A 25444-nucleotide genomic window follows, 5' to 3' on the forward strand; every position below is an offset into this window, starting at 1 on the left:
TTTCTGCTGGAGAAAATCAAATTAAAATTCTACAATATCTCTCTTAATTATTTTGAGCTCACTATCTTTCTCTTTCTGTGATTTTAATAATCAAATTTATGAATAATTCAGCAAATAAAGATGTAAAAGACACAAAAGATTGGACTACGTTATTTTGTAAGAACTAATATTGAACATATCATTAATTAAATTAATGTAACTTTGTATATATTAAAAAATTTAATTATAATACGGAACCGAATGGAACCGAACCAGACCGAATCGAACCGAACCGAACCCGAACGGTTGCATAATTAAATTTGGACCTGACGGTTCCACTTACTAAATATTCGAAAATTTCAGGTCGGTTCGGTTCTCATTAGAACCGAATCGAACCATGTCCAGCCCTACTCCTACCCCACCACGTCAATTTTTATCTTTTTTTTTTTTATTTTTTATTGTTGAATGTGAACCGACTGCTTCAAGTCAATTTATTTCGCACTTGGTCCCCATTTCGAAGAATTATTTGGGCATTTAATTATTTGGAAAGAAAATAAATAACAAAGCTCGACACTTGCTCGTCCGTGCCAATATGGCACAATCATTCATAACTTTTAGTGCTTGTTTGTTACAACTTTATTAAAATTCTTTTTAACCAATCATGTTTCAATTTCAACAACACATTTTTTTAAATTTTATCAAAAGCTTTATCAAAACATAAATATTTTTTACTCACACTAGCGCTTAAAATGAAGCAGTAGGCCACATCTTGGCATGAATTTTGATGTTTAGATGGTAAATTGTCCCTTTGGACATCAGTTAAATACAGAAAAAAATTAACGACCCAATACAACGATAACACGCGTAACTCGAGAATAAATATAGATATTAATTTCCAAATGAAAGCATCATATCTTTTTATTTATTATTATTATTATTATTATTTTGATGGGTAGTGCATCATTTGAATAGAAATTGACATGATTGAGTCGAAACGACTTCAATGGATATTCTCTTTTAACCTTAACAACAAAACATAATTTAAACTAGTGCTTTTCACGTCTATACGACAAAGTTAACAATCAAACAGTGACTACATTCTTCTCTAATTGTACTTTCTGAGGGCAGGCATATCCCGAGGAATCATCCTTAGCCTCCTTTGTTTCCTCGTATGCAGCAACATGAACGCCGAGGGCAGCTCGTCCGGAAGGATCAAGATTGTTTGACCATGCTGCGTCCCATTCCACTGCCTTCGCGGTACTACATGCCACACTTGGACCCCCAGGAACAGTTGACCTCGCGGCATTCTATTCAAAATGGAGGGAAGATATTAAGTACGACGACCTTTGGCATGAGAGGGGGGCGGGGGGGTGGAGTTGAAGTTCGTGATATAATTCAGCCCCATATTCACTTTTTAAGATGCAGTCTTTGTAATCAAGAAAAGAGAATAATGTAATAAATTTATATAGCAACCATGCAATTCCAAGCAAACAAACACCGACCCCTGACCCTGTCTTTCGGTAAAAAGGAGGAACCGGTAACCAAAAAGAAGTGAGGAGCTAAACTAGTATGCAAAACCCACCTTAGGGAAGAAGCGCTCGAAGATGGTCCGGTAGTAGTACCCTTCTTTTGTTGTTGGAGTATTCTCAGGGTAGACAAAACTAGCATTGGCTAACATTGCATCTGTAACCTGACAGTAGTATATACAAGGGCAGTTATTCAAATGCGTCGCAACGATATAGAAGCTCCAAAAGAGAAATATTGTAATTCAGTAATTTGCACAAATTGAGAGGTCGCTCTACCTGCTGGTTTGCATGATCCTTCAAGCCGTCAATCCAACTGTACCCAACTCCATCACTGAACTGTTCTTTTTGTCTGTACAAAATGTGCTAAAACCGAAAAAGAAAAGGCACGGGGTCAACTAGCTGACCATATGATGGAAATGTTTTGTTCTTTCATGGGAGTAGTAGGCAAAATGATGAGAAAGAATAGTGGAATAATGCGGAATTCAGTGCCATCAAATTAACAGGCAAAGGAGCAAACCTTTGGCAAATATGGATTGTGTTCATCATCAAAGGCATTCCGTAGAATCCACTTCTCAATTCTTCCAAGATCAGGTCTTATCTGCCATTGTTAGTCAAACAAATTCTGAATATGTCAACAGAATTGGGCTTACGATAATCCTCTAATTTACGGGCTCCTGATAAATGATAAAAGTTCAATTCCGACGCTGAAGTTTTGACATTTTAATTTCACAAATTTTGTAATTAGTATGGCATAAATCAAACACCTACCATTGTGTATCAGTTTCATTTTTGTGTATATATAACTCATGGTAATCATCCAATGAATGGCAGCCAAGATGTCATACACCAGGCGCATAACATTGAGAGTCAAGTACACGTAAAGAATAATGGAAGTAACACAAAATTATGAAATAGAAAATGGGAAGTCAAAGCAAATACAGATTGTCAAGACGCACACATTTATCGGCAAGTATGGGAAGCAATGACAAACATGACCCTTAAATTTATCAACCAAAAAGTAGAGCAAGGATAGTAATTCTTAAATCTACAAATAAATATAGCAGCAAATGGCTGAAGATGGTGCTGATAGGTGAAAAAGAAACAGGATCAATAGTCATCTACCATTTTCCATTCTGGATCAATGCTCATTGCAACATTGATAAATTCCTTGTCTAAGAAAGGAACACGAGCCTCAACTCCCCATGCCGAAGTTGATTTGTTAGCCCTCAAGCAGTCATAAAGATGAAGAGCTTTAATCTGGTTCCAATATAAAGAATTATAAAATTAATTAATAGAAGTTACTAAGTAAATATAGCACTAATCATAGAGAGAATGCTATTCCAACATGAGTATACATAAAGCTGCAATTAACATTACCTTACTACATGTTTCCTGGTGAAGCTCCTCCTTGTTGGGTGCCTTGTGAAAATACAAGTAACCACCAAATATTTCATCAGAGCCTTCACCGGAGAGAACCATTTTGACTCCCAGTGATTTTATTTTCCTAGACATAAGAAACATTGGCGTACTGGCTCGGATAGTGGTCACATCATATGTTTCGATATGGTAGATGACCTCCTCTAGTGCGTCTAGTCCTTCCTGATTTAGCAATCAAAATAATATCAAAAAGATCAATCTTATCCTCGAGTGATGTCCACAAGTTATTCCATTTTACTAGGAAAACAATTACCTGCACAGTAAAATAAAACTCATGGTGCCGAGTGCCAAGATAATCTGCTACTTCTCTGGCAGCCTTCAAATCGGGTGAACCCTGAGAGATAAAACCTAAGTGAGCAAAGGGAAACAGACAATGTATAAAGTAGGAAAAGGAACAGTATATTAGAATCATAGAGTTATGGAACAAGTTCAATCTAATTGAAGAAAGACCACCATTATTAAGGAAAATAAGTTCGTCTTTATGTTCAGCAGACAGTAATTATAGTAAATAATTATTAACTAGTACTATAGACAAAATGAAAATGTCATAATCATTACAAAACTAAAAACTATAGCAGACAACCTAGTTCAACATGATTTGCCAAAACTCGCACCATTACCAGATAGTAGATAAGGATAGTAATGTAACAATGATTAATTTCAGAAGGATTAAATTTTAAAGTAACTCTTTCACTTGCCAGCATAAAATTTGAAAGCAAAGGTTTGTTAGGGAAAAAAAGACTTTTGCTTAATGGCTTACCTACCCAAAGGATTCCCTTAAACAATGATACTATAGATAAGACAAGATATTGCTTCCTAAAAGTCAACTTAACTTGGAAAAATCAAACATGAAGGTCATTTTAGGATGAAGATAACATAAAAAGGCAAAAAATATGCTTCGGGCAGTGATACAAATGCAAAAGGAAATTCTGAAAATGCTTGGCCAAGGTGAGGAAACTATTATTACCTTTAAGCCAATGCAAAAAGTATGCAACTGGGTTCCCCACTGACAGGCAGCTTCTGAGTCCTTCATATAGCGGGAAGCCACCGAAGCAACAAGGGATGAATCCAATCCGCCAGATAAAAGTACACCAAATGGTACATCTGTCATAAGTCTCTTAACAACAGCCTACGAAACAGAAATAAGAATGACAATTAAGACAGTAATAAATAAAAAATATGCTAAGACTGCATAAGCACAGATTTCAAGAAAATCTGTTTCACAAGCTTCCTTGCCGAGTGCTTGAAAGAATTGAGTAAGAGAAGAGAAGTGGGATCATAAACAATATTCAAAAAATGAGGCAAAATTATTAAAGAACAAAGAAGCAGGGGCAACGATGCATAAATATGAGGAAGTAAACCATAGAGGAAGGAAAAAGAAAAGAGTCGAGTGAGATAAGATGATAGGAGAAGAGTAGAATAGATTAGAAGAACAAGGGTGGGAGAGATCACACTAAAATCTCTAATCTGTGAAAATAATATCCAATAGCAAGAAGCAAAAGGAAGAAGTATGGTTTATCAACGGAAGCAAAACTTTAGACTCCTATAGTGAACAACTAACAAAAGTCTTTCCTCCCAGCAAGGAAATATGGATCAACTAACCTTCTCAAAGGCCTTGCGCAGTACTAAGGAATCATAAGGAGCTGAAGGTATGTGTTCTGAGTACCATGGAGGATTGTACCATCTCCTTAGCTCTCCTGTCAACATAATATGGAATATCAAATATGATGATGAATTTTGCTTGCATTTCAAATGACAGTATAGGTAACTGCAGGGGAGAGAAAATATTGTAATGTATTGGTACATGTTAAATTAACATCTTATTAACCCACCTAAAGATCAAGTTCCCAATTTCTAACAGAATAAAGTACATGTTTAATAACATCTTGTTAAACCACCTAAGAAACAAGTTCCCAATTTTTAACAGAATAAACATAACAGTTTCACTTCCATTCCTTGTACAAATTCCCACTAAATACGGAAGAACTAGCTAATTGGTAGCACACCTATCATAAAAGATTATAGTCGTGTGGGGTAAATGTCATAAAAAAATTTAACGAACTGATAACAGAAAAAACTTCAACAGATGATGTGGATGATTTAATTTCTCAATGCACTAAAGAATCTGTACGCTTGAAAAACTATATACAACCTTTACAATTATTTTTCATATTTATAGCTTCTAAAAGTGTGGTTTTTATTGTAGAAATTAGATTCATAATTTTCAACGAATTAGCGAGACAGATCCATAAATTTCATGAACGAATTCCCAAGGTATAATGTAGGGGTAAAAAAATCGAGCTAAACTGATTTCACTACCGAGATTAGGTGTTCAAAGTAAATAATGTGTTATTTCCCGTAATTTCAAAAGCATACCAGTTTTGCTTGAATATATGTGGCCAGGAAGAAATGACATGAATCTTTCACAATCATCACTCAAGGCTTTCATTTCTGAAGCAAACCAAACCGATCCTACAGGAAAAATAACATTTAGTTAAACAGAACTACAGAATGACCTAAAGAGTGCACGAAGAAGCAGCCTTTTCTAAACAAGGTTGGCTGGAGATCATCAAGTAATAAAGCACAGAAAATATTCAAGATATCATAACGATTAGAGCATGGCCGGTGCATACTTAATTAAGCAACTGTAGACTTTATGGGAGGAAAAGAAAGAAACATACCATCAAGACCCCAGCCAATGTATAGTGGAGTAATGCCTATAGCATCCCGAGCAGCAATAAAACTTTTATCGCGCGTGTCAAGAAGCACAAAAGAGAACATCCCATCCAACATGTCAACAAAATCTTCTCCATATTCTTCATACTGACAAATAGAAAATGTGAAGCAAACAAAAAAATAGATGAATGTAGAATAAATTTTGTGAATTCTTATGCTACTACTTTTTCTGTAATTATTGGCAAGGAATAAAATTTCTAAATGATATATATGGCTTATAGTCAACTAAAAAATGGTAAAGCTTTGTCTGAATACACTGTTAAAGCACTTACAAGATGTGCAATAACTTCACAGTCACTTCCCGTTCTAAACTGATGAGACTTCAGCTTTTCCCTTAGTTCCTTGTGGTTATATATTTCCCCATTAACCTAAAAGCACAAGAAAATGGGAAAAAAGAAAGGAGCAAAGTCAAATTACTAGTTCTTATGTAAATAAATAATCCATTCATATTATTTCAAGAAAGCTATTAAAAAATCGTGTGAACAAAGAAACATAATGGACTGCTCAACATTCAACTGGATTTTCATTATTTTTTTCCAGTAAGATTTTCCCTTTTTCTGGATCAGCAACAGACTCCAGTCAAGAATATCACATGCCTCATAGGAGCTAACAAGAATGATAGTCTGGAAAGATAAGAAACATGACATAAAGCGTAGTTGGAAAATAGAAATTTGGAGGTGGCGGCTATCCATTTCTGAAAAACCATCACAGTATCTTCTCTTATAAATAATCAGACAATGTAAATGGCTGCAAAAACCAAAATCAGCACCATGTCGCATAACTTATGCCACGACGTGTTATTCTATCGTAATAAGAAACGTCGAGGGTAGTTTGCAGAATTTAGAACAAGATCGTGGAACATAGCTCTCATCACTACACTGGGCAAGGGATTGTTTGCTGTGCCAGCCTATAAATAAAGCATAATTACGCAATGGAACAACTTAAGCAAAATTATGTCTGAAAATGACACATTAAACATGAAAAAGATGATCCATTTCTGGTCCTCCACATTCACAGATGAAGCAAGAATGGGGCCTACATCCCCTAAACCTTACTAGGCCTTCAAATCTATCCAAAGTTACAAACACACAAGAAGGAAACCAAAAACTATTGTGCATAATTTTCTAGATTTCATATTGAAACTCAAAGCGAAATTTAGCTATCAATTAAGTAATACCTCCGCTCAAGAATAGCTCAAGGTAGAATAGATTAATGTACCTGAGCAGCAGAAACATTAATAAATAAAATTTCACCTACCGTGACAGCAACTGTTTTGTCTTCATTATATAGTGGCTGATCACCTGAAGCAGGATCTACAATAGCTAATCGTTGATGAGCAAGATAACAATCCTCATGGCAGTGCAAGCCACTCCAGTCAGGGCCTCTGTGACGCAACCTACATTTCAAAATCAAATGACAAAGAGAAAGTGATATTTTCTCTGACAGAAATTTTAGACTAAGCAATTGCTCTTTCAGATAATTAATCATTTTGCTAGTTCACTATAAGAGCAAAAGGCGACAATAACGAAGAAAACTGAATTTAGGAAGCACATATTAATTTCAATATCCAGGTAAAGGCAGAGAAATTTTAATGGTAATATAGAATTATTTGAAGCCCGTTCTTTTTCAGTTCATATCCAAGTAAACAAAAATAATAATGCCTTGAGACATAACAATTAATTCTATCAACAAAAAAATCGTGCAACATTTCAGTAGAAACTATGACAATTATATATGTCTTCCAAAAATTATATCATTTTATAACAATTTTAACAGAGGTATAAGCTAGTTAGGGAAAAATAAAAACGGAGAATGATAGTTAAAAAATTGATCTTACTAAAAAGGAAAGACCGCTCGTTGTATGCGCATTCACATTTCAAAGGCAAAATCAAATTTTATCAAATCCAAAATAACATAAACAGATATGATAACAATACACCCAACACGACAATCTAAATAGCAAAAACAAATCCACGTGATAATGTAACACTTCACATTGAAGCCAAAACTTCAAAAAAACAAAAAAAATGAAAATTAAAAAATATATATATACACCTCCTGGAGAGTTCAATAATTCTGGACCGTTTGGCCTGAGAATTATCCGTAATACCGAGTACTGCAAGAATTCCACACATGGCTGAGTTGTTATCCTTTCTCTCTCTAGAAATCTCAATAAATTGTGTGTTTTATGTATCTATATGCGCGTGTTTTTGTCCGGAAACGAAATGAAAACTATAAGAGGGGTGGCTGCTGAAATGCAAAGACTTGGGGCTTTGGTATCATTTTTTAAGAGAATCGGAGCCGTTGATCTAGAAGATTCTCAATTATGATTCAATAGGGTTTAAGTCCGTTTAAGATTCAATGTTTAGTAGGGCCCTCGTTGGATCGCGGTTTTAATATTCTCAAAGTGGTAACCATTCAAAACTTCACAACTATTATTTAAAGGGAAATTTGCAGCAAAGGTATCAAACCTTTTCATTTATTAACAGACTTGATTCAAACCTTTTATTTGTGTCGTCGAACATATCAAATCTTTAAAAAATTCACACTCAAGTCCAAAATCACAATTTCCATCAGTTTGACCCAAAAAATGGTTAGTTGATCCCAAAAATTTAAAATTTAATTATTTTCGTCAAATATGGTAAGGGCTTTTTGAACATAATTCATTTTGCCCTATTAAATTAAAAATTAAAATAGCAAACGAACAAAACCACAACCCCCGCACCCTATCTGCTTCTTCCCCAACCCCCTCACCCAAAACCAAAACAACTTCCACCCTGTAGAAAAAAAACTCCCAATTCCGAATGAGACCACTTTACCAACCATTTTCTCAAACCACGTTTTCTACTCCACCAAAGACATGTTGGAATCCTCCACAATTTTTCTAAATTTTTGAGGTGCAAGTTTATCAAATTTTCATCGATTGAATTCAATTGATATATGGCGATAAAACCATCACCGAGAATACTTCCTCAGAATAAGCAAGCCAAAAATCAGACAGCAGTCGAACAAGAAAAGCAAATTGAAGAGGTTTTATCATACCCAATTTTGTTGTCGGATAGGGTTGATGAAGCTGTAAAAGAGGCGGAGTCATTCAAGTTCGAGTGCTTGGAGGTGGGCAAGAAAGTGGGTAATCTTTGCCGGATGCTACGTGTTGTCGTGAGTCTTTCCGGCTCCACCACCACTAGTGTTTCCTTCTACGACCATCCCCTCACTCGCATCGCCACCGAGGTATCAAAAAATCTTGAAAAGTCAATGGCTCTTCTTAAGAAGTGCAAGCGGCGAAGCGTGCTTCATCGTGTGATTACCATAGTCTCCACAGTCGATTTTTGCAAGCTGCGCAGACACCTAAATTCCTTAATAGCTTATATGAAATGCACTCTTAATATCTTCGAATCTGGTAGTGTCGGTGGAGGGATTATTCTTACTTTAAGGTGATGGTGTTTGGGCTGACATTGAGGCGGTGTTTGGGCTGACATTGAGGTGGTGGTACCGGAGGTGACATCCTATGGCTGGGTGGAAGTTATTTTGGTTTTGGAGTGAGGGGGTTAGTGAAGAAGGAGATGGGGTGGGAGGAGTGGTGGTTTTTTTTTTTTTTTTGCTCTTTTAATTTTTAATTTAATAGAGGAAATAAATTGTGCTCAAAATGTCCTTACCTTATTTGGAAAAAAATAATTAGATTTTCTATTTTTGAGGTCGAACTGACAGAAATAGTGATTTTGGACTTGAACTGCTAATTTTTTAAAGGTTTGGTACTTTCGGTGACACAAATGAAAGGTTTGAGATCTACTAATGAACAAAAATTTGGTAACTTGACTGCAATTTTTTCTTATTTAAAAACATTTTTTTATTACTCAATTCCAACCATACATTTGTACAATAAAATATTCTGAACATAAATTCAAAAAAAAATTCTACTTTTTAACCGCAATTTTTTTTTAAAAAATCACCATTCAAAACTTTATTTTTCAAAAATAATGATTGTCAAACAAGGCTAAAATTATAGTGACTAAATCAATTATCACTCCATTAAAAATATGAACAACAAATTTTTCAGTATTGATAATTTTGTCTCTTTCTATCCTTAACTCTAAATTAAACCTACTTGTATATAATTTTTTTTGCATCAAGGTATCCATACACTCATATGGAGTGGGGCCCACTCGAATAAAATATTCGAAAGGCCCATCCTATATGAATGTGGAGACACCTTGATATACAAAAATTTATGTACACTAAGCAAATCCCTTAACTATATTAAAGCATTAACAAAAAAAAATTACGAAGCCGTTAATTTTACCTTATTTTTTTACCTTTTATTAGAAGTTGCTGTTAAGTATTTATAATTTAGTGACTATTAATGTAACTATATCATTTTAGTTCCTATTATGATAAGAAAATTAATTGAATAACTATCTTGAGGTTTATTTCGAACTTCAACAACTACTGGTGAAATTATCCTTTGGGTAAGCGAAACATTCTAAGTTACTTATTTATTACATAAAATATAAAATGATTTTGTTGAGGAACGATCTAATGAATATCGATACTCATCTTACGTGAAGCTAACATGTCATTTAATTCATTTGTGGATGTTACAATTGTTTAACATAAAATGAACAACGGTGCTTATTAAATCATTCATCTGACTTTGAGGAAGTAAATCTTTATTTACTTTTTAAAAATATCTTTAAAGTAAGATTAAATATGTATTTTTCTTTTATGTATATAAAATATTTTTACAATGTAAAGAAAAATGTTATTTGACCTGGTAGTTTAGGCCAATCCCTAAATTCATCCATGATGCTATATCAGCAAATCATCCTCACGGACCTCACCTAGAATTACAAATATCATTTGTGAACTTTTTCTTCCCAGATTTAAAAATCAATATATTACATATTACTTGTTTAGCATTATTATTGATTGTCGATTCGTCAATATAGTGATTATATTGTCTTACAAGAGTAAATAATAATAATAATAATAAAAGTTAAGAAAATATTTTCACAACGATCAATGTTGATCGACTAGATCGTTACTTTTCATCCCTCATTTTAGAGCCCACTTTATAAAGATTCTTATATGATGAATATCAATGAAAATCAAGACAATTCCAAATTCAAAATACTTATCAAAATTAAAGAGTGTTTTCACGTGGTAGAACCTTCTCAGGGGAATATAAGGTTTTCGAGAGGTTGGTAAACAATGATCGATTTTTTAGAAAGGTACCCGTAAGGAGAGCTGCTCTTCAATCCGACCATTCAATCCTATTGAATGGAGTCAGGGTCGTGGGTGCAGGGCAGACTCCTCATTCATTAGATAGAGAATATCACCAAGATTTCGTGATTCTTTGCCGAACTTATACCAATTCCAAGAGCTCATCGAGTTGGTATATCAAGTGGATGAATAAGTTCGGTTAAGGGATTGTTGAATTCTTGCCTTAGAATAAATGGAAGAAAACGGATTGATATTTTGAGCTAGTGGTAGTGGCTCAAAAACTTCTGGCACCGTGGGGAGGGTGTACGTATCCCAGGTGAGCCAAGGGGAAATCGGTGTTTTACTACCAATCACAAGTTTCATATTGGACGCAGTATGACCTGGCTAAGCATCCATGGCTGAATGGTTAAAGCGCCCGATCATATTGCCCCCAATTTTTATGAAATACAACCCTTCCAAACTGTACAAGCTTCTTCCAAATCATACAGCTTTCTGGATGTAGATGGCTGAGGATTGCCCATTTTTATTAATTACGGGGTTTCTCTGAATTTGAAAGTTACCACTTAGTAGGTTTTTGTCCAGGCGGTAATGATAGTCTCATGTACTTGAACCAGTGGCTCACTTTTTCTAAGTAATGAGGAAGAGGACCGAAACATGCCACTGAAAGACTTTACAATCCATTTCTCCCGATCATCTCCAAGTCACTCCGTCCATAATAAGGGTCACCTTAGATGGAATGTTTGCTCCGATATCAATTGTAACAATTAGTTTGAGTACATCTCATACTTAAAATCAACTTGTAAAAAAATTGTTTAGAGTGCTTATAAACACATAAGATAAACATTTTCACAAACGTCGTGGATAAATTTCAATCGATACATATCTTTGATGTACATAGCTAGCATTTTATAATGAATAAAATATATCAATCATGCTATAGGTACAGTTTTTTTTGAAAGAAACTGTTGACAGAAAACACTTAGCACGATACCGTTAGAAGATGGAAAAACATAAAAAAAAAAAAAGGGGTCAATCAAGTTTGGCCATGTCAACGTCTATATCAATTCTATTAAAATTTTCTTGTACTTGAAGCTTTATTGAAAATATATCAGTCACTGCTTGCTAGAGACAACAAAAGAAAAAGTTGGATTGTAAACATTTTTTCCACTCATCAAGCTGGTAGGATATTGATTCTATGGGATTCATCCAAAGTGAAATTGAATGTGTTGGAGACGACGGAACAAGTTATACATTGCTTGGATACATGTAAGGTAACTTCCTATACCTTTCGTGTAAGTTTTGTTAATGCTTTTCATACTATCGTTAGTCGGAGACCACTTGAAATATTATTATGGAGTTTAGCTCAAATTGTTCACTGCCTTGGATGATTCTTGGTGATTTTAACAATGTACTCAAGAATGATGAAAAGAGCAATAGAGTAGAGGTTACTCCATATGAAGTAAAAGACTCTGCTAATTGTTGCCACAATGTTGGTTTCAAGGATATGAAGTCCATAGGATGTTTTTACACATGGACTAATAATTCAATTTAGAGCAAAAGTGATGGAGTTATGGTTAATGACGAATGGGTACAAAGGGGCACTAATGGTCTTGCTGACTTTATGCCCTCGGGGTGCCTTTCTGATCATTCTCCATGCATTTTGTCATTTTTTGAGCAAGGAGGGAATACTAGGAAGCTGTTTAGATTCTTCAATGTGTGGACTAATCATGAAAATTTCCATTAGCTAGTACAAACCAGCTAGAATCTTGATATTGAGGATATGAACAATTTGTTCTTTACAAGAATTTGCAAATTCTTAAAGGACCGTTGAAAGAGCTTAATGCTAAACACTTTGCACACATTTCCACAAGAGCCAACAATGTTAAGATGGAGTTAGACAGGGGCGGACCCGGAATTATTGTTCAGTGGGGGCGGGACCCAAAAAAAAAAAAGAGAGAGAGAACCAAAAATAAAACAAAAGAAGAATAATAAAGGAGCACTTTGAGAATCGAACTCAAGAACTACCTACATCCAAAGCAAGAACCAGACCACCAGACCACTGCCATATGTTTATCTTAGGTTTTTTTTTTCTAAAGGTATTTGAAATTTTCAGTGGGGGCGTTTGCCCCCACTGGACCCTTAATGGGTCCGCCCCTGGAGTTAGAGGCTGCCCAACTTAAACTCTATGACCAACCCACTAATACACATCTTCAATATATGGCGGCATGCTTGAGAAAGAAAGCCATGGATCTACGTAAAGCAAAAATGTGCTTCTACTATCAACAAGCAAAGTGTACTTACTTAAAGAATAGTGACAAAAGTACAAAGTTTTTTCATTTTGTGGTGAAAATGAATGGTAAGAAGAACTTCATTGCAACTGTACTTAAGGAAGATGGGACATACACATCTTCCCAAAATCAGGTTGTTGGAGAATTCATCCTCTTTTATAGCAAGTTACTAGGCATTAGCAGCCTCATTTAGGCCACTGAGTTGGATATTTTGAGGGAGGACCCGACAATATCCTTACAGCAAGTTAGGGGTGTTAACGAGTCGAACCGAGTCACCTCGCGAGCCCAAACTTCCGGCTCGGGCTTTATCAAGACGGGCTTTTTTTGGCCCGAGCCGAGCCGAGTAAAGCTCGACTCAAAAAAATAAGGCTCGACCTGAGCTCTCGTCTCGAGCCTTTCCGAGCCGAGGCAAGCTCCGTTTTTTTTTTCAATGGCTGCATCACGACAAACTCCACGGAGCGTGAAAGAGATTCACAATCAAACTCTTCTGTTTTTCTGTTTGTCATTTTTTTATAAATATTTTATTATTTCAGATATTATCTTTAAATAGATATTTCAGTATAATCAAATTTAATTTTCATTAAAAGTTTGAAATGTTCACAATTTTTATAAATAAATAGATTATGAGATCTTAATACATGTCTTTTGTGTGATTATATAATATTATTGAATAATTTTATCTAAAAGTTTAAGTTACTATAAAAAGACCACTTGTATTTCGTTAAATTTGTCTTTGAAGTTCAATTAGTCAAACGTAATTACTTAATTTGACTAATATAATTTGAATTTGAACATAATTAAGGTTAATTTACTTATAAAAAAATATTTAAAATTACTGTACCATTTCAGAAATAAAACTTAAAGTAGAATTTTAGAAAATTATAATATTGCAGCTGCCAACAGGCAGCTGTAGAAATGCTACCTCAACAGGCAACTATGATCATAACTGCCTGTTTAGCTGCCAACAGGCAGCTTTATACCATTTTTTTAATTTTTTTTTATGTTTATATGGGCCGGCCTGGGCTCGGCCTGAGCTTAGGCTCGATTGCTCCGAGTCACGAGTCGAGCCGGCTTGAGCTTTTCCCGAGCTGGGTTGCCGGTCGCCCAAGCGACCGAGCCTTTTTGACACCCTAGAGCAAGCTAGCTCTATACTCAAGACATATCTAGATAGGAGATCAAGGAAGCACTTTTTAGTATTGGGGATGACAAATCCTTGGGATTGGATGGGTATACATCTTGTTTCTTTAAGAAATCATGGGGGATTGTAGAGAATGATTTTGTGGGATCAATTGAAGAATTTTTAACTTCTAGATCTCTCCTTAAACAAATCAACCACACGGTCATTACATTGGTACCAAAGTCAAGCCATTCTCTTACTGGGGTTATAGACCAATTGCATGTTGTAATGTATTCTACAAGATAATAAATAAGATCCTTGCATCTAGATTGAGGCCTACTTTAGAGAGCATTGTTGATCAAGCATAGGCCGCTTCGTGGAGGGAAAGAGTATAACGAAAAACATACATCTTGCTTAAGAGCTTCTGAGACAATATAACCGAAAGATGGTAGCTCCTAGATGCTTACTGAAAATAGATTTAAGAAAGGCTTATGATTTGGTAAGTTGGGAGTTCCTCGAAGATGTACTTGAGGGGTTGTGTTTTGCAACAAAATTTGTTGAAAGGGTCATGGAATTCGTTACTATACCGACGTATTCTATTGCATTAAATGGGAGTTTTTATGGATTCATTAAGGGAATGAAAGGCCTCGGACAAGGTTATCATGTTTTCCCCTTCTTGTTTGTTTTATGCCTTGAATATTTCTCAAGAATGATCAAAGTTGCCTCCAACAATAGCGAGTTCAATTTCACCCTAAATGTGGCCCCCTAAAGATCACACATTTGGCTTCTAAGAATGACTTGATGCTCTTTGCTAAGGGATATGTTATGTTGGTGCAAATTTTAATGGATTGCCTATCCAAATTTGGAAACACCTCGGGATTAAGAATGAACTCTTTAAATTCCAACTGTATACAACTGGAATTCATAGAGAAGAACTTGAAGAAATCCAAGTATTAACGACCATTCAGAAGGTACTATGTCATTTCTATACTTCGGTATTCCAGTAGCATCCCAGAAACGAGAAGTCAGCTATTATGCCCCATTTCTGGATAAAATCGCAGCATACATTTGTACTTAGACTAGCGATGTGCTTCAAGGAGTTGAGTGTTTGTGGTTATCTATTTTCTCGATTACGACAACAATTACATCGAGAATCATTAACCCATGCCTGAACTTTCTTTGGGGGATCTAAGAAGCCGTTAATTGCTTATAGAGATGTGTACTTACCCAAAAAAAATAAAGTTGGTCTTGGTTTAAAGACATAAAAAGCTGGAATTTAGCATTGCTTGCAAAATCCCATTAGGATGTTGATCAAAAGGACACTATATAGATTCACTTTGACTAAATCATTTCTATCTTCGAGGGACAAGTAGTTGGGAGGTTTTGCCAAGGAAAGATGACTTGTCACTACTCAAAAAAATTATTGCAAATTAGAGACGAACTGAGATAGCTAGATGTGGGTGTTTAGGCAGCAATTGGCAAAATGGATAGTCAGGTAGTGATAATGGCACAAATTGTTAAGTTTTCATCCATTAATTCTAGCATTTTTATAATATATTGATGCCTAAATGCACTAAGCACCCTTATATTTGATTTATATTACAAATAGATGGATACAATGGAATTTCGAGGGGAGGGGGGAGCGAAAGGGGATCAAAATAGAAGCAAGTGAAGTTTAGGGACCAAGTTGTAAATACATCAAAGATGAGACTAGCGATGGAATGATGATTCGAGAAAGCTACGGGTCAATTGGTTGCAATTGGAAGTGAAAAGAAGTAAAATATGACCATAACGTTTCCACAAATCGATTTTGAACCGCATAAGGATATTCTAGATTTTCAGTCGAAGATTGGGATCCATTTTTGACCCAGTAAACAGCCGAGTTGGGAAAGAGTTATTTCTACTAAAATTGTTTGCCAGCTTTCCAATGCACTTTTAATTGCCTCAATCTAATATCAGAAGAGAAAGTTGTGGTCAAAATACTGAAAACTATCCGGCATAAAAAATAGTTAAACTATGTGGTCTCATAGTTCAAAAACCATGCGGTCGCATACAAGGCTCCAAAGAACTTCAGGGCTGAAAATAGTTGCTCTATACGACTGCATGACTTTCTTCAATGCGGTCGCATAATTCAATCCCGAGGCGCGAATTCTAGTTTCTTAATTTGAGTCAAATACTTATAGAAACAAATCTTGTACACAAGATATAAGCTTTAGAACTCGTCCAAAAGATGAGAAAGTCCCCATACACTTTTCTCTTCTCTTGGTGCTCAAGAAACTCCATGAAGAACTAAAATCGAGGTGAAGTTAGAAAGGAACTCATTGGATTTGGTGATTTCACATCTATTATTTCATATATTTTAGTATGTCATTGTTAAACTATTCTTATCTTTAGATTTTCATTCTTATGAATTTATATTGAAATCGGTTTAAAATTTACAAGATTTTCATGGATTCAGTCATGTTTTTTTCATTATTAAATTAAAATATTTGTTGAGTTTCAATTTCACTTACTTATTGTTAAGATCGGTTTAACTTTTATCAAATCCTTTATAGATCTAGGCATGCTCTTTCTATCGAATGATTGAAATAACTGCTAAGTTTAATCTTAATATAACTTTATTGACAGATTAATTACTGCCTTATGCTCGATGTATATAATCGATCTTTGATTTTGTTCCAATAAAAACGTGTGAATATGTTAAGTCTAGATTCTAGGATTACAATTGTGAATTAAATTGATCTTTATTGTTAAATTTTTCGATTAGAGAGTTGGGATGAAAATTCTCTAATTGAGTTATAAAGTGAATAATAGATGTGATTGACCCAATCCAATTGAGGGAATTCCGGTGCTTCGTTATCTCAAAACATTAACCTTAATTTCATTACTTTAACATTGATTTCTCCTACATATTTCAAGAGGACAATAACCTTTTTGGATTCTTTGAGTGATTTTTCCATCTCCATATGGAATTAACACCTCAAAACTGTACTACAACTAACGCATTATTCTTTGGACATAATCAGATAGCAACGAGCAGATTTACGGCCTAGATTACTGGAGAGAATTTTTGAACAACTAAGGCATATGAATACTTTTGACCGAGTAGTAATATGAAAATTTGGGCAAAGGATGTTTGGTCATCATTTGTCACATCGAAACATTCATTTATACTTTGGTGAAATGTCCAATCCAAACTAATCACCAAGGATAAATTAATTTACTTGAATATTGATCGTAATGGTTCTTTATGTGGACAAACATCAAGAACTGGCTAGCACTTGGTCTTTGAATATCTGTGCAGCTCTACCGTGTGGTGGAGGATCCAACAATAGTTAGGCATTAGGCGTGCTATGTCAACATTACCCAGTGCTTTGGTGCGTATTAATAGGAGGCTTGGGGGATATCTTAGCATGGTAAAACCAAGATTGCTCTTACTAGCATCATGGGACGAATAGAAAGATTTTTGAAAACCTTAAACCATGCATTGATAGTATCGTGGGACGAATCAAAACACATGTATACAAAGTCTTGTTTTGTATCCTCATGTTTTGATTCATTTTGAATCTCTAGCTTTGGGTCGTTAGTCTTGGTGGTTTGTAGAGTACTTGTGCATGAATTTTTTATCAATTAAATTTACATTTACTGATTGAAAAAAAAAAGTTGGATAAATCACACAACACACTTTCCACGTGTTTCAATTCTAAAATCAAAATTCTGCACCACGACGTCGTCTTCCTTGGATGCCCCAAAAAAGCACAAAATTTGAGCACCATTTGGTTTGGATAAAAAATTGGGAAAATTGCAGCAGAAACCCCAAACCTATGAAACATTAGTAGACTTTCCTCAAACCTTTTATTTGTTACAACCGTCACCCCTAACTTTTGATTCGTTGTAGCTCTCAACCCTAACGTTTTCAAATATTGCAGGTGAAGCTCTTTTGGACGGTTTCCATCCAAAATCTAGTCAGTTGATCCGAAATTTAACTTTGACCACATTTTTAATATTTTAGAAAGGGACAAAAGAGTGATTTTCGATTTATTCTACTAAAAATAATTAATTTAAAATATAAGAAATAAAAAATAAAAAACACACACTCATATTCTTCATCCACCCCACCCAAACTCAACCCAAAATCCAACCTACCAACACCACCTGATACCGGCCACCATAATCCAACCCATCACAATAACCACCCAACAAGCCGTTTCTCTCAATTTTTTTGACAAATCTTTCACTAGCATGAAACCAATCTCACCCCCACCCCCACCCCCACCCCCACCCCAAACCCAAACCCAAACCCAAACCCAAACCCAAAATCCACACCACCATCGCCATCTCCATCTCCACCTCCACGACCACCTGCTATTGGCCACCATCATCCACCCCATAATAATCGCCATCCAACAACCTCCGCCACCCTACCCTAAAAAATGTAGAATTTCCAATTTCAAATCCCAAAAATCGTGCTTTTATAGTTGAATGAATGGACTGAAGCTATATCTACCATTTCTTTAGATTTTGATAAGTTGATGCTGTTGGTATGGGTACCACTACCCCCCACCACCGCCGCCTCTCCCGATCACAGCATTTTCTCCGACGTTGCCACATTTCAAAATATAATATTTTAGAATATTTTTATATAATATTTATATAATGATATTAGCTCATTGCCAGCTATTAACAGAATATTTGGAAAATGAGGCTAAATTATGGGGTAATTATAGAAGAAAAAACTGCGGTAAATAAGTTTGATTTCTTAGGAAAATGAATGGAGTCTTTGGCAATTTGAATTGTTCCAGATCTGAGATTGACGAGATACAACAAGATTGGTTTTATGTTAGTGAAAGATTTGTCAAAAAAATTGAGAGAAACAACTTGTTGGGTGGTGATTGTGATGGGCTGGATTATGGTGGCCGATATCAAGTGGTTGTGGAGGTGGTGTTGGTAGGGTGGATTTTGGGTTGAGGTTGGGTGGGGGTGGGTGAAGAAGATGAGTGTGTGTTTTTTATTTTTTATTTCTTATATTTTAAATTAATTATTTTTAATAGAATAAATCGAAAATTACTCTTTTGTTCCTGTTTAAAATATTAAAAATGTGGTCAAAGTTAAATTTCTAGTCAACTGACGGAATTTTAGATGGTAACCATCCAAAAGGGCTTCAGTTACAACGTTTGGAAATGTTAGGGGTGATAGCTACAATGAATCAAAGGTTAGAGGTGACGACTGTAACAAATCAAAAATTTGGGAAAAGTCTGCTAATATTTGATAGGTTTGGGGCTTCTGCTACAATTTTCCCTAAAAAATTAGTTAAACAACACTTCGACCACCAATCATACTCTAAAATTTGACAACGAAACCAAACGCCGCCGCCTTCTTCTTCTTCTTCTTCTTAACGCTGACTCTCTCCGGCCGCTCAACAATGGCGGCCGTCAAGCTCAAAGCTTCTAAGCCCGGCCCGAATAAGACAAATTCAAGCACGGGCAGAAAGGTGTGGCTTTATTCTTTACTACTCACACTGCAATACGGAGTTCAACCTCTGATCTCCAGACGTTTCACCAGGTTTTTGTTTTTTTTTCATCATTTTTTTTAATCATCTGCATTTTATTGAAGTGTGTTGTATGCAATTGTTGTTCCTAGTTTTATAAATTGAATGTCATAACTGTGCGCAGCGATTTTATGATTTGTCTGAAATTTTGTTAAAACGAACATAATTAGTACTTGAATTTGAATTATTCAATCGTCAAAATCCGTGGTTATTGAGTGATTGCTGTCATCTTTGGACTGGATGATCGTTTTTATAGCATAATCTTGTTTGCTCAACTAACTTGACAGGTATATCGTGTTTGTCAAGTAAAGATTTTAGACAATTATTTTGGATAGATTTTAGGACCATTAAGATTGGAGAATGAGGAATTAAGTGAAAGTTAAAGAGTTCGGCATGGCCTAGATCAATTTTTTGCATTGTCTTTAATGATAAAATTACAGTTTGAAGCTCTGTTTCATCAAGCCATCTTTATTTTTGGTTGCTTCTCGGTTTCAACTCTCTGAATCATATGAATTTTATGGTTGCCATCAAGGGATCTCGTAAATCATAAAAAATGAGTTTGTATTGGATGAATGGAGCCACAGAATCTGCTTCTTTTGAGAAGATGAGATCTGAAGTTGGATCTTTCTCGGGCCTTTTGTGAGTGGCATTGTTCTATTCCCGATGTCAAGATTATTAGTGCTTCCAAGTTCTAATTTGAAATTTGTTGGGTGTTCTATATTCATAGTTGCTTTAAGTGTCTGTTCAAGTTAATTTTTGATGTATGGAATGATGGGGAAAAAAAAAAACTTGATTATAGAACTCTGATACACTTTATGAATTTCATCTAAGGCATTGGATATGTAAAGTCTGTTATTGATCATATAGGGTTTTAAGTTGTTTCGTAGTTAGGAGTACAGATACTTCTAAATCAATTGTATTATGTCATGTCATGCTTAGTGAGCTGCATGAGTGGCAGACAGTGTTAAAGCAATTATCCAATTCATTTCTAATATTTATTTATTTATTTATTAGTTATCAGTGCACAAGTGTTTCTGATTTTTCTCCAATATATAGACTTGTAAAATTGATGATCAGCAGAACAGAATTCTGGTTGTAAAGGCCTCGAACAAGGTTTTTACTGTATTAACAGGACTAGTTTTAAGCTGAGGTGACCACTTTTTGAACTGTTAGCAGCATGAAAGATTATTGAAAACCCTCACCTAATTTGACTCCTTATCATATCCTTGCCTAATGGCAAGATTGATTGAGCTATGACATTGGAGTAATTGAAACATGCGTGAGTTGATTGGGTGTCTTAGAAGCAGTGTTCAAATTCTTCTCTAAAAAGAAATATTGTATTATATCATGTTCTTTGAATTTATTACTGCAGATTACGAAGAGCTTCACATCACCATTATATATTACATGTTCTATTTTACATGAATACAAATAGCTTATATTAGCAACCACGTGCCTGGATTTAGTATTATCTTTTCATGGATCTTCATTTTATTGAGAGTGATCCTACCTTCTTGTTCGCTTGTAAACTCCGCAATACAGAATATTTAGTCCAAGTAAGAAAAGAATATTTGTCCACACTACTATAAAATTGTTCGCTAAAGCAGGCTTTTTATATTTTCTTCTCCCTGCAGTCAAAAAGTAATCGTGACTTCATCTGTTTTGGCGTGTGAGATGATAAAGGTAATTTTTTTTATTGGGTTATGCTCTTTGTAGATTAATTGTGTACACTCGTGTTGACATTTGATGTGTTGTCAAGAAATAAGTGAATGAAAAAACAGTTTTATTTTTTAAACTGTCAAATGAGATAATGAAACGTGCATGATATAAACAAAGGTGTAGACCATGATGTACACCAATCATGATTATTCTTTATTTACTCCCTTCTTTACCTGTTTTGTATTTGTGACAGATATGAATTCTAGCTTACATAGACTCATCTACATAACAGGTCATTTGTGCCCTCTTTCTCATGGCAAAAGATGGTACTTTGAAAAGGCTATTCAAAGAGTGGACTTTGATTGGCTCTTTGACTGCATCAGGGCTGCCAGCAGCAATCTATGCACTGCAAAACAGCTTGTTGCAGATTGCATATAGAAATCTTGATTCACTCACATTTTCAATGCTGAACCAGACAAAACTAATTTTCACAGCTTTGTTTACTTATTTAATATTAAGGTGCCGGCTCATTTGCACAACTTGCAATTTTTTCCAAATTGTTTGTGAACTAAATATTTGCTCCATATGGAAGCCCCTCACTTGGAAGGCAAGTGCGTAGGTTTGGTCTTCAAAATGTCTTAGGTTTAATTGAGTTTGTCAAGTAGCATAATCAATCTTGGAAATATGGTTGCTGTGGGAATTTGGAGCCATTCAAAACATATTTGTTCAACCTCTGGAACGTTCTTTTCTCCTTGATATGGATTTTTCAGAATATAGACAAAGCCCCTGCTTAGTTCAACTAAAAAACGATAATTAAAATCTAAGTCAAAGTCAACAATTAATTTTAACTCCACATTTCATAGGCAACTTCTATCAAAATCTTTTAAAAATCTAATTTTTTTTATCTAAGCCAAACAACGGCTAAATTTCCCTAGCTTTGTTGTGAGGCGGCATCAGTTAATAAATAGACATTGTGGAACATTTTGTGTTGGATTTCTGTGCCTAGAATTTCTGAAGCCTTCTTGTTTTTCTTCTCTTGGTGCCATCTATAGGCAGAAGCAATCAATTCAACAATATGGGGCGCTTTTAGTATTAATAATTGCTGCCATCCTTCTAAGCATTGGTGAAGGTTCCAGTAAAGCATATAGCACTAGTAATCCAGATATCATATTCCGTGGAATTGTTCCAGTGTTGGTAGCTTCTGTACTTTCTGGCCTGGCTTCTGCATTATGTCAGTGGGCTTCTCAAGTAAGCTAAACATTCTCATAAGTCATATCTTGTTTCTGATTTGAAGCTTTATGCCCTGATTAACCCTTCCCCTTCTTTGTTATTACCATTTTTGTAACGAAGGTTAAGAAACACTCATCTTACTTGATGACTGTGGAAATGTCCGTAATTGGGAGCGTTTGCTTACTGGCTAGTGCTTACAAGTCTCCAGATGGAATAGCTATCAGACAATATGGATTCTTTTACGGATGGACTCCCCTTACATGGGTATTTATTTTTGTTGATAAAAAAACATTTACTGGATAGTGTAAGGTTTTCTAAATCAAAATTATTTTAAACTGCAACATTGCAGGAGTTAGAGACAGAGAATCAAGCTCTTTTTGACTCTTTACTCTTCATCTAATTTTCTTGGGCTTCTTTATGCTAAAGATGAAATTGGCATTTTGCTGCCTAGGGCAGCTGATCTTTTGAAATTAGTTACACTTTTAAGCTGTCATTTTTCTTTATTTATAAATGAGAAAGTGTGAAGAGTCACCTGATTTCAAAACATCATTTTTGTGTGTTCATAAACTATTAAAACTAACTTGGTTGTACATTTCTTATATTGTACACCTTTGATTTTACACTATTGATTTTGGATTTTGTGTTCATTTGTTTTTTTAGATCCCTGTTATACTCAATGCCATTGGTGGGATTCTTGTTGGTCTGGTGACAACTTATGCTGGTGGTGTTCGTAAGGTGAGCATTTTATATGATAGACAATATGAAAGATTTTTCCCATTTGAATTTGACCTGCGTTCTACATGTTTTACAACTCTTTTAAGGTGCAAAGAGAACATTTCAAAATCATCGCCCTGCATTCTGATTTCTTTTTATCCAATATGCCCTTAATATAAAGCTACATTGCACTATGGCCATTTTGAAGAACCTAAAATGCCTGTGCTTGTAAAGTGCAATTAACCTAAGCTGAAACACGAGAATTTTCTATACCATGAAGGAGGTGAGTAGTATCGTAGGGCATGAGAACCATCTGAGCTTAGCACCATCTCAGCTTAACAAATATAAAACTATTCATTGATTTAGACCATGGTAGTATCCCAGTATTATGTAAACTAATCAAAAATCCCACCAGTTTGTCAAGAAAATAAAGAGGTAAGAAATGGAAAAATGAACTATTCAAAGTATTTTTGTTAGTGCCCTGATTTACCTTAATTTTCGTTTTAATTTCTATGCTCCTGTAGCACTATTTAGTAAGGTGGACTGAATGATAATACTAGCAAATATTAATGATATGTTTGGTAGTGCTTATAAGTTTTTGGTCTTATGAATATGTGGATAGTAAGTTGTAGGTCCCACAAATGTGTGGATAAAGTTTATTTACCAAACGTGCACCTAGAAATTTAAATCTAGTGTATTGTAGTATTCCGTGTTGTCTAATATTGTTTACCAAACACGAGCCTGATTGTTTCCTCAACGTGTATGCAGGGATTTGTCATTGTCTCTGCACTTCTCATAACTGCTCTCTTACAATTCATTTTCGATGGGAAACCACCTTCCCCATATTGTCTCGTGGCTCTTCCAATGGTGTTCACTAGCATTTCAATTTATCAGAAGTATCCATATAAGCTAAAAAAGAAGGAATCTTGATTTGGGAACGTTCAGAGCCAGAAAATTCTGTAAATTTACGCATTTTGGTGCATTATTTGATTGAATTAACTCGTACCAGCATCAGTAGGCTGGTAGAATAGCTGATTTGTAATGGAGCTTCTTTCCATTATAATTCAATATACCAAAATGTAAGGACTTTTGACTGGTTAATGTGACAAATCTCAAACGCCAAATCTGGTTCTTCTGTTTGTCCAGACATGTTTTGCTCAATGGTTTGCTTATAAGTAAATAAGTAAGTTTAAGTTCATATGACGCAGGTCATTTGATTAATGAAAAACTGTTGAGAAATTGAAAATATAACACGTTGTGGTCCACATATTATATACACTAGGAGCTTAAACGACATTAAATTTGTAGGAATTTTGTATAGGAAGCCTACCCAATTAAGGCGACAAGTTGACAAATTAGGTCAAACAACCCAAAACTTGATACCAAATACATGATGTTTAAAAGTTATTTATATTGTCAAAAATATGATTTTAACTAGAATAATTTTGAAGACGATAAGCTCCAATTCTTTCAACCTTTGTAAAATAATATATAAATGAGAACTAATTTGTGTCAATGAGTTCGTACATGGTAATAGTTTTGGCTACCCCATTCGTGAACATAATACCTTCCGCTAAAAAAAATAAATAAAAAATAATAATAAAATCTTATTGATAGAAATGAAGATAATAATGTCACGACTTATGAAGTTCCAATTCAAGTCGAAACAGTACAACTGAGATTAACACGCCAATCATACTTTGATAACGATAAGGTGAAGATTAGCCTCGATGAGTCCATGGTTTGGGAGTCATGTTTGGCTCAATAGTTTGCTTACAAGTAAGTTTAAATTCATATGTTGCAAGTCATTTGATTAATGAAAAACTATGAGAAATTGAAAATATAACACGATGACGCTCCAATGTTCGTTGTTGGCTAGGCTCGACTTGAACCACCAGGCTTACCAAAAAATGAGATTCTTGACCAGCTTTCTTTCGGCTTTATCCCACCATCCCCCCCCCCCCCCCCCCCCCCCCCCCCCCCCCCCCCA

The 25444-nt window shown here is 35.1% G+C and overlaps 2 protein-coding genes across 2 annotated transcripts; one reads left to right on the forward strand and one right to left on the reverse strand.

Annotated features, from left to right (window-relative positions):
- Window positions 1-942: 942 nt before the first annotated feature.
- LOC111407982 (asparagine synthetase [glutamine-hydrolyzing] 2) lies at window positions 943-7947 on the reverse strand. Its single transcript, XM_023037722.1, has 14 exons — window positions 7734-7947; window positions 6936-7074; window positions 5951-6046; window positions 5624-5765; window positions 5319-5414; window positions 4545-4639; window positions 3910-4071; window positions 3196-3276; window positions 2883-3104; window positions 2628-2762; window positions 2023-2103; window positions 1782-1868; window positions 1562-1669; window positions 943-1286 (listed from the first exon to the last, which is right to left on the reverse strand). Exons 1-14 carry the CDS (start codon window positions 7811-7813, stop codon window positions 1062-1064), a joined length of 1749 nt encoding a protein of 582 aa, XP_022893490.1. The 5' UTR covers window positions 7814-7947; the 3' UTR covers window positions 943-1061.
- An 11714-nt stretch (window positions 7948-19661) lies between these two features.
- On the forward strand, window positions 19662-24563 carry LOC111407992 (CMP-sialic acid transporter 5-like). The gene is made up of 7 exons (XM_023037731.1): window positions 19662-19865; window positions 21486-21534; window positions 21803-22029; window positions 22563-22758; window positions 22861-23004; window positions 23401-23475; window positions 24223-24563. The coding sequence occupies exons 1-7, from the start codon at window positions 19726-19728 to the stop codon at window positions 24382-24384; spliced, it is 993 nt and encodes a 330-aa protein (XP_022893499.1). The 5' UTR covers window positions 19662-19725; the 3' UTR covers window positions 24385-24563.
- The last annotated feature ends 881 nt before the right edge of the window (window positions 24564-25444 follow it).

This window comes from Olea europaea, chromosome 2, assembly GCF_002742605.1.
Source record: "Olea europaea var. sylvestris chromosome 2, O_europaea_v1, whole genome shotgun sequence".
NCBI classification, from domain to species: Eukaryota; Viridiplantae; Streptophyta; class Magnoliopsida; order Lamiales; family Oleaceae; genus Olea; species Olea europaea.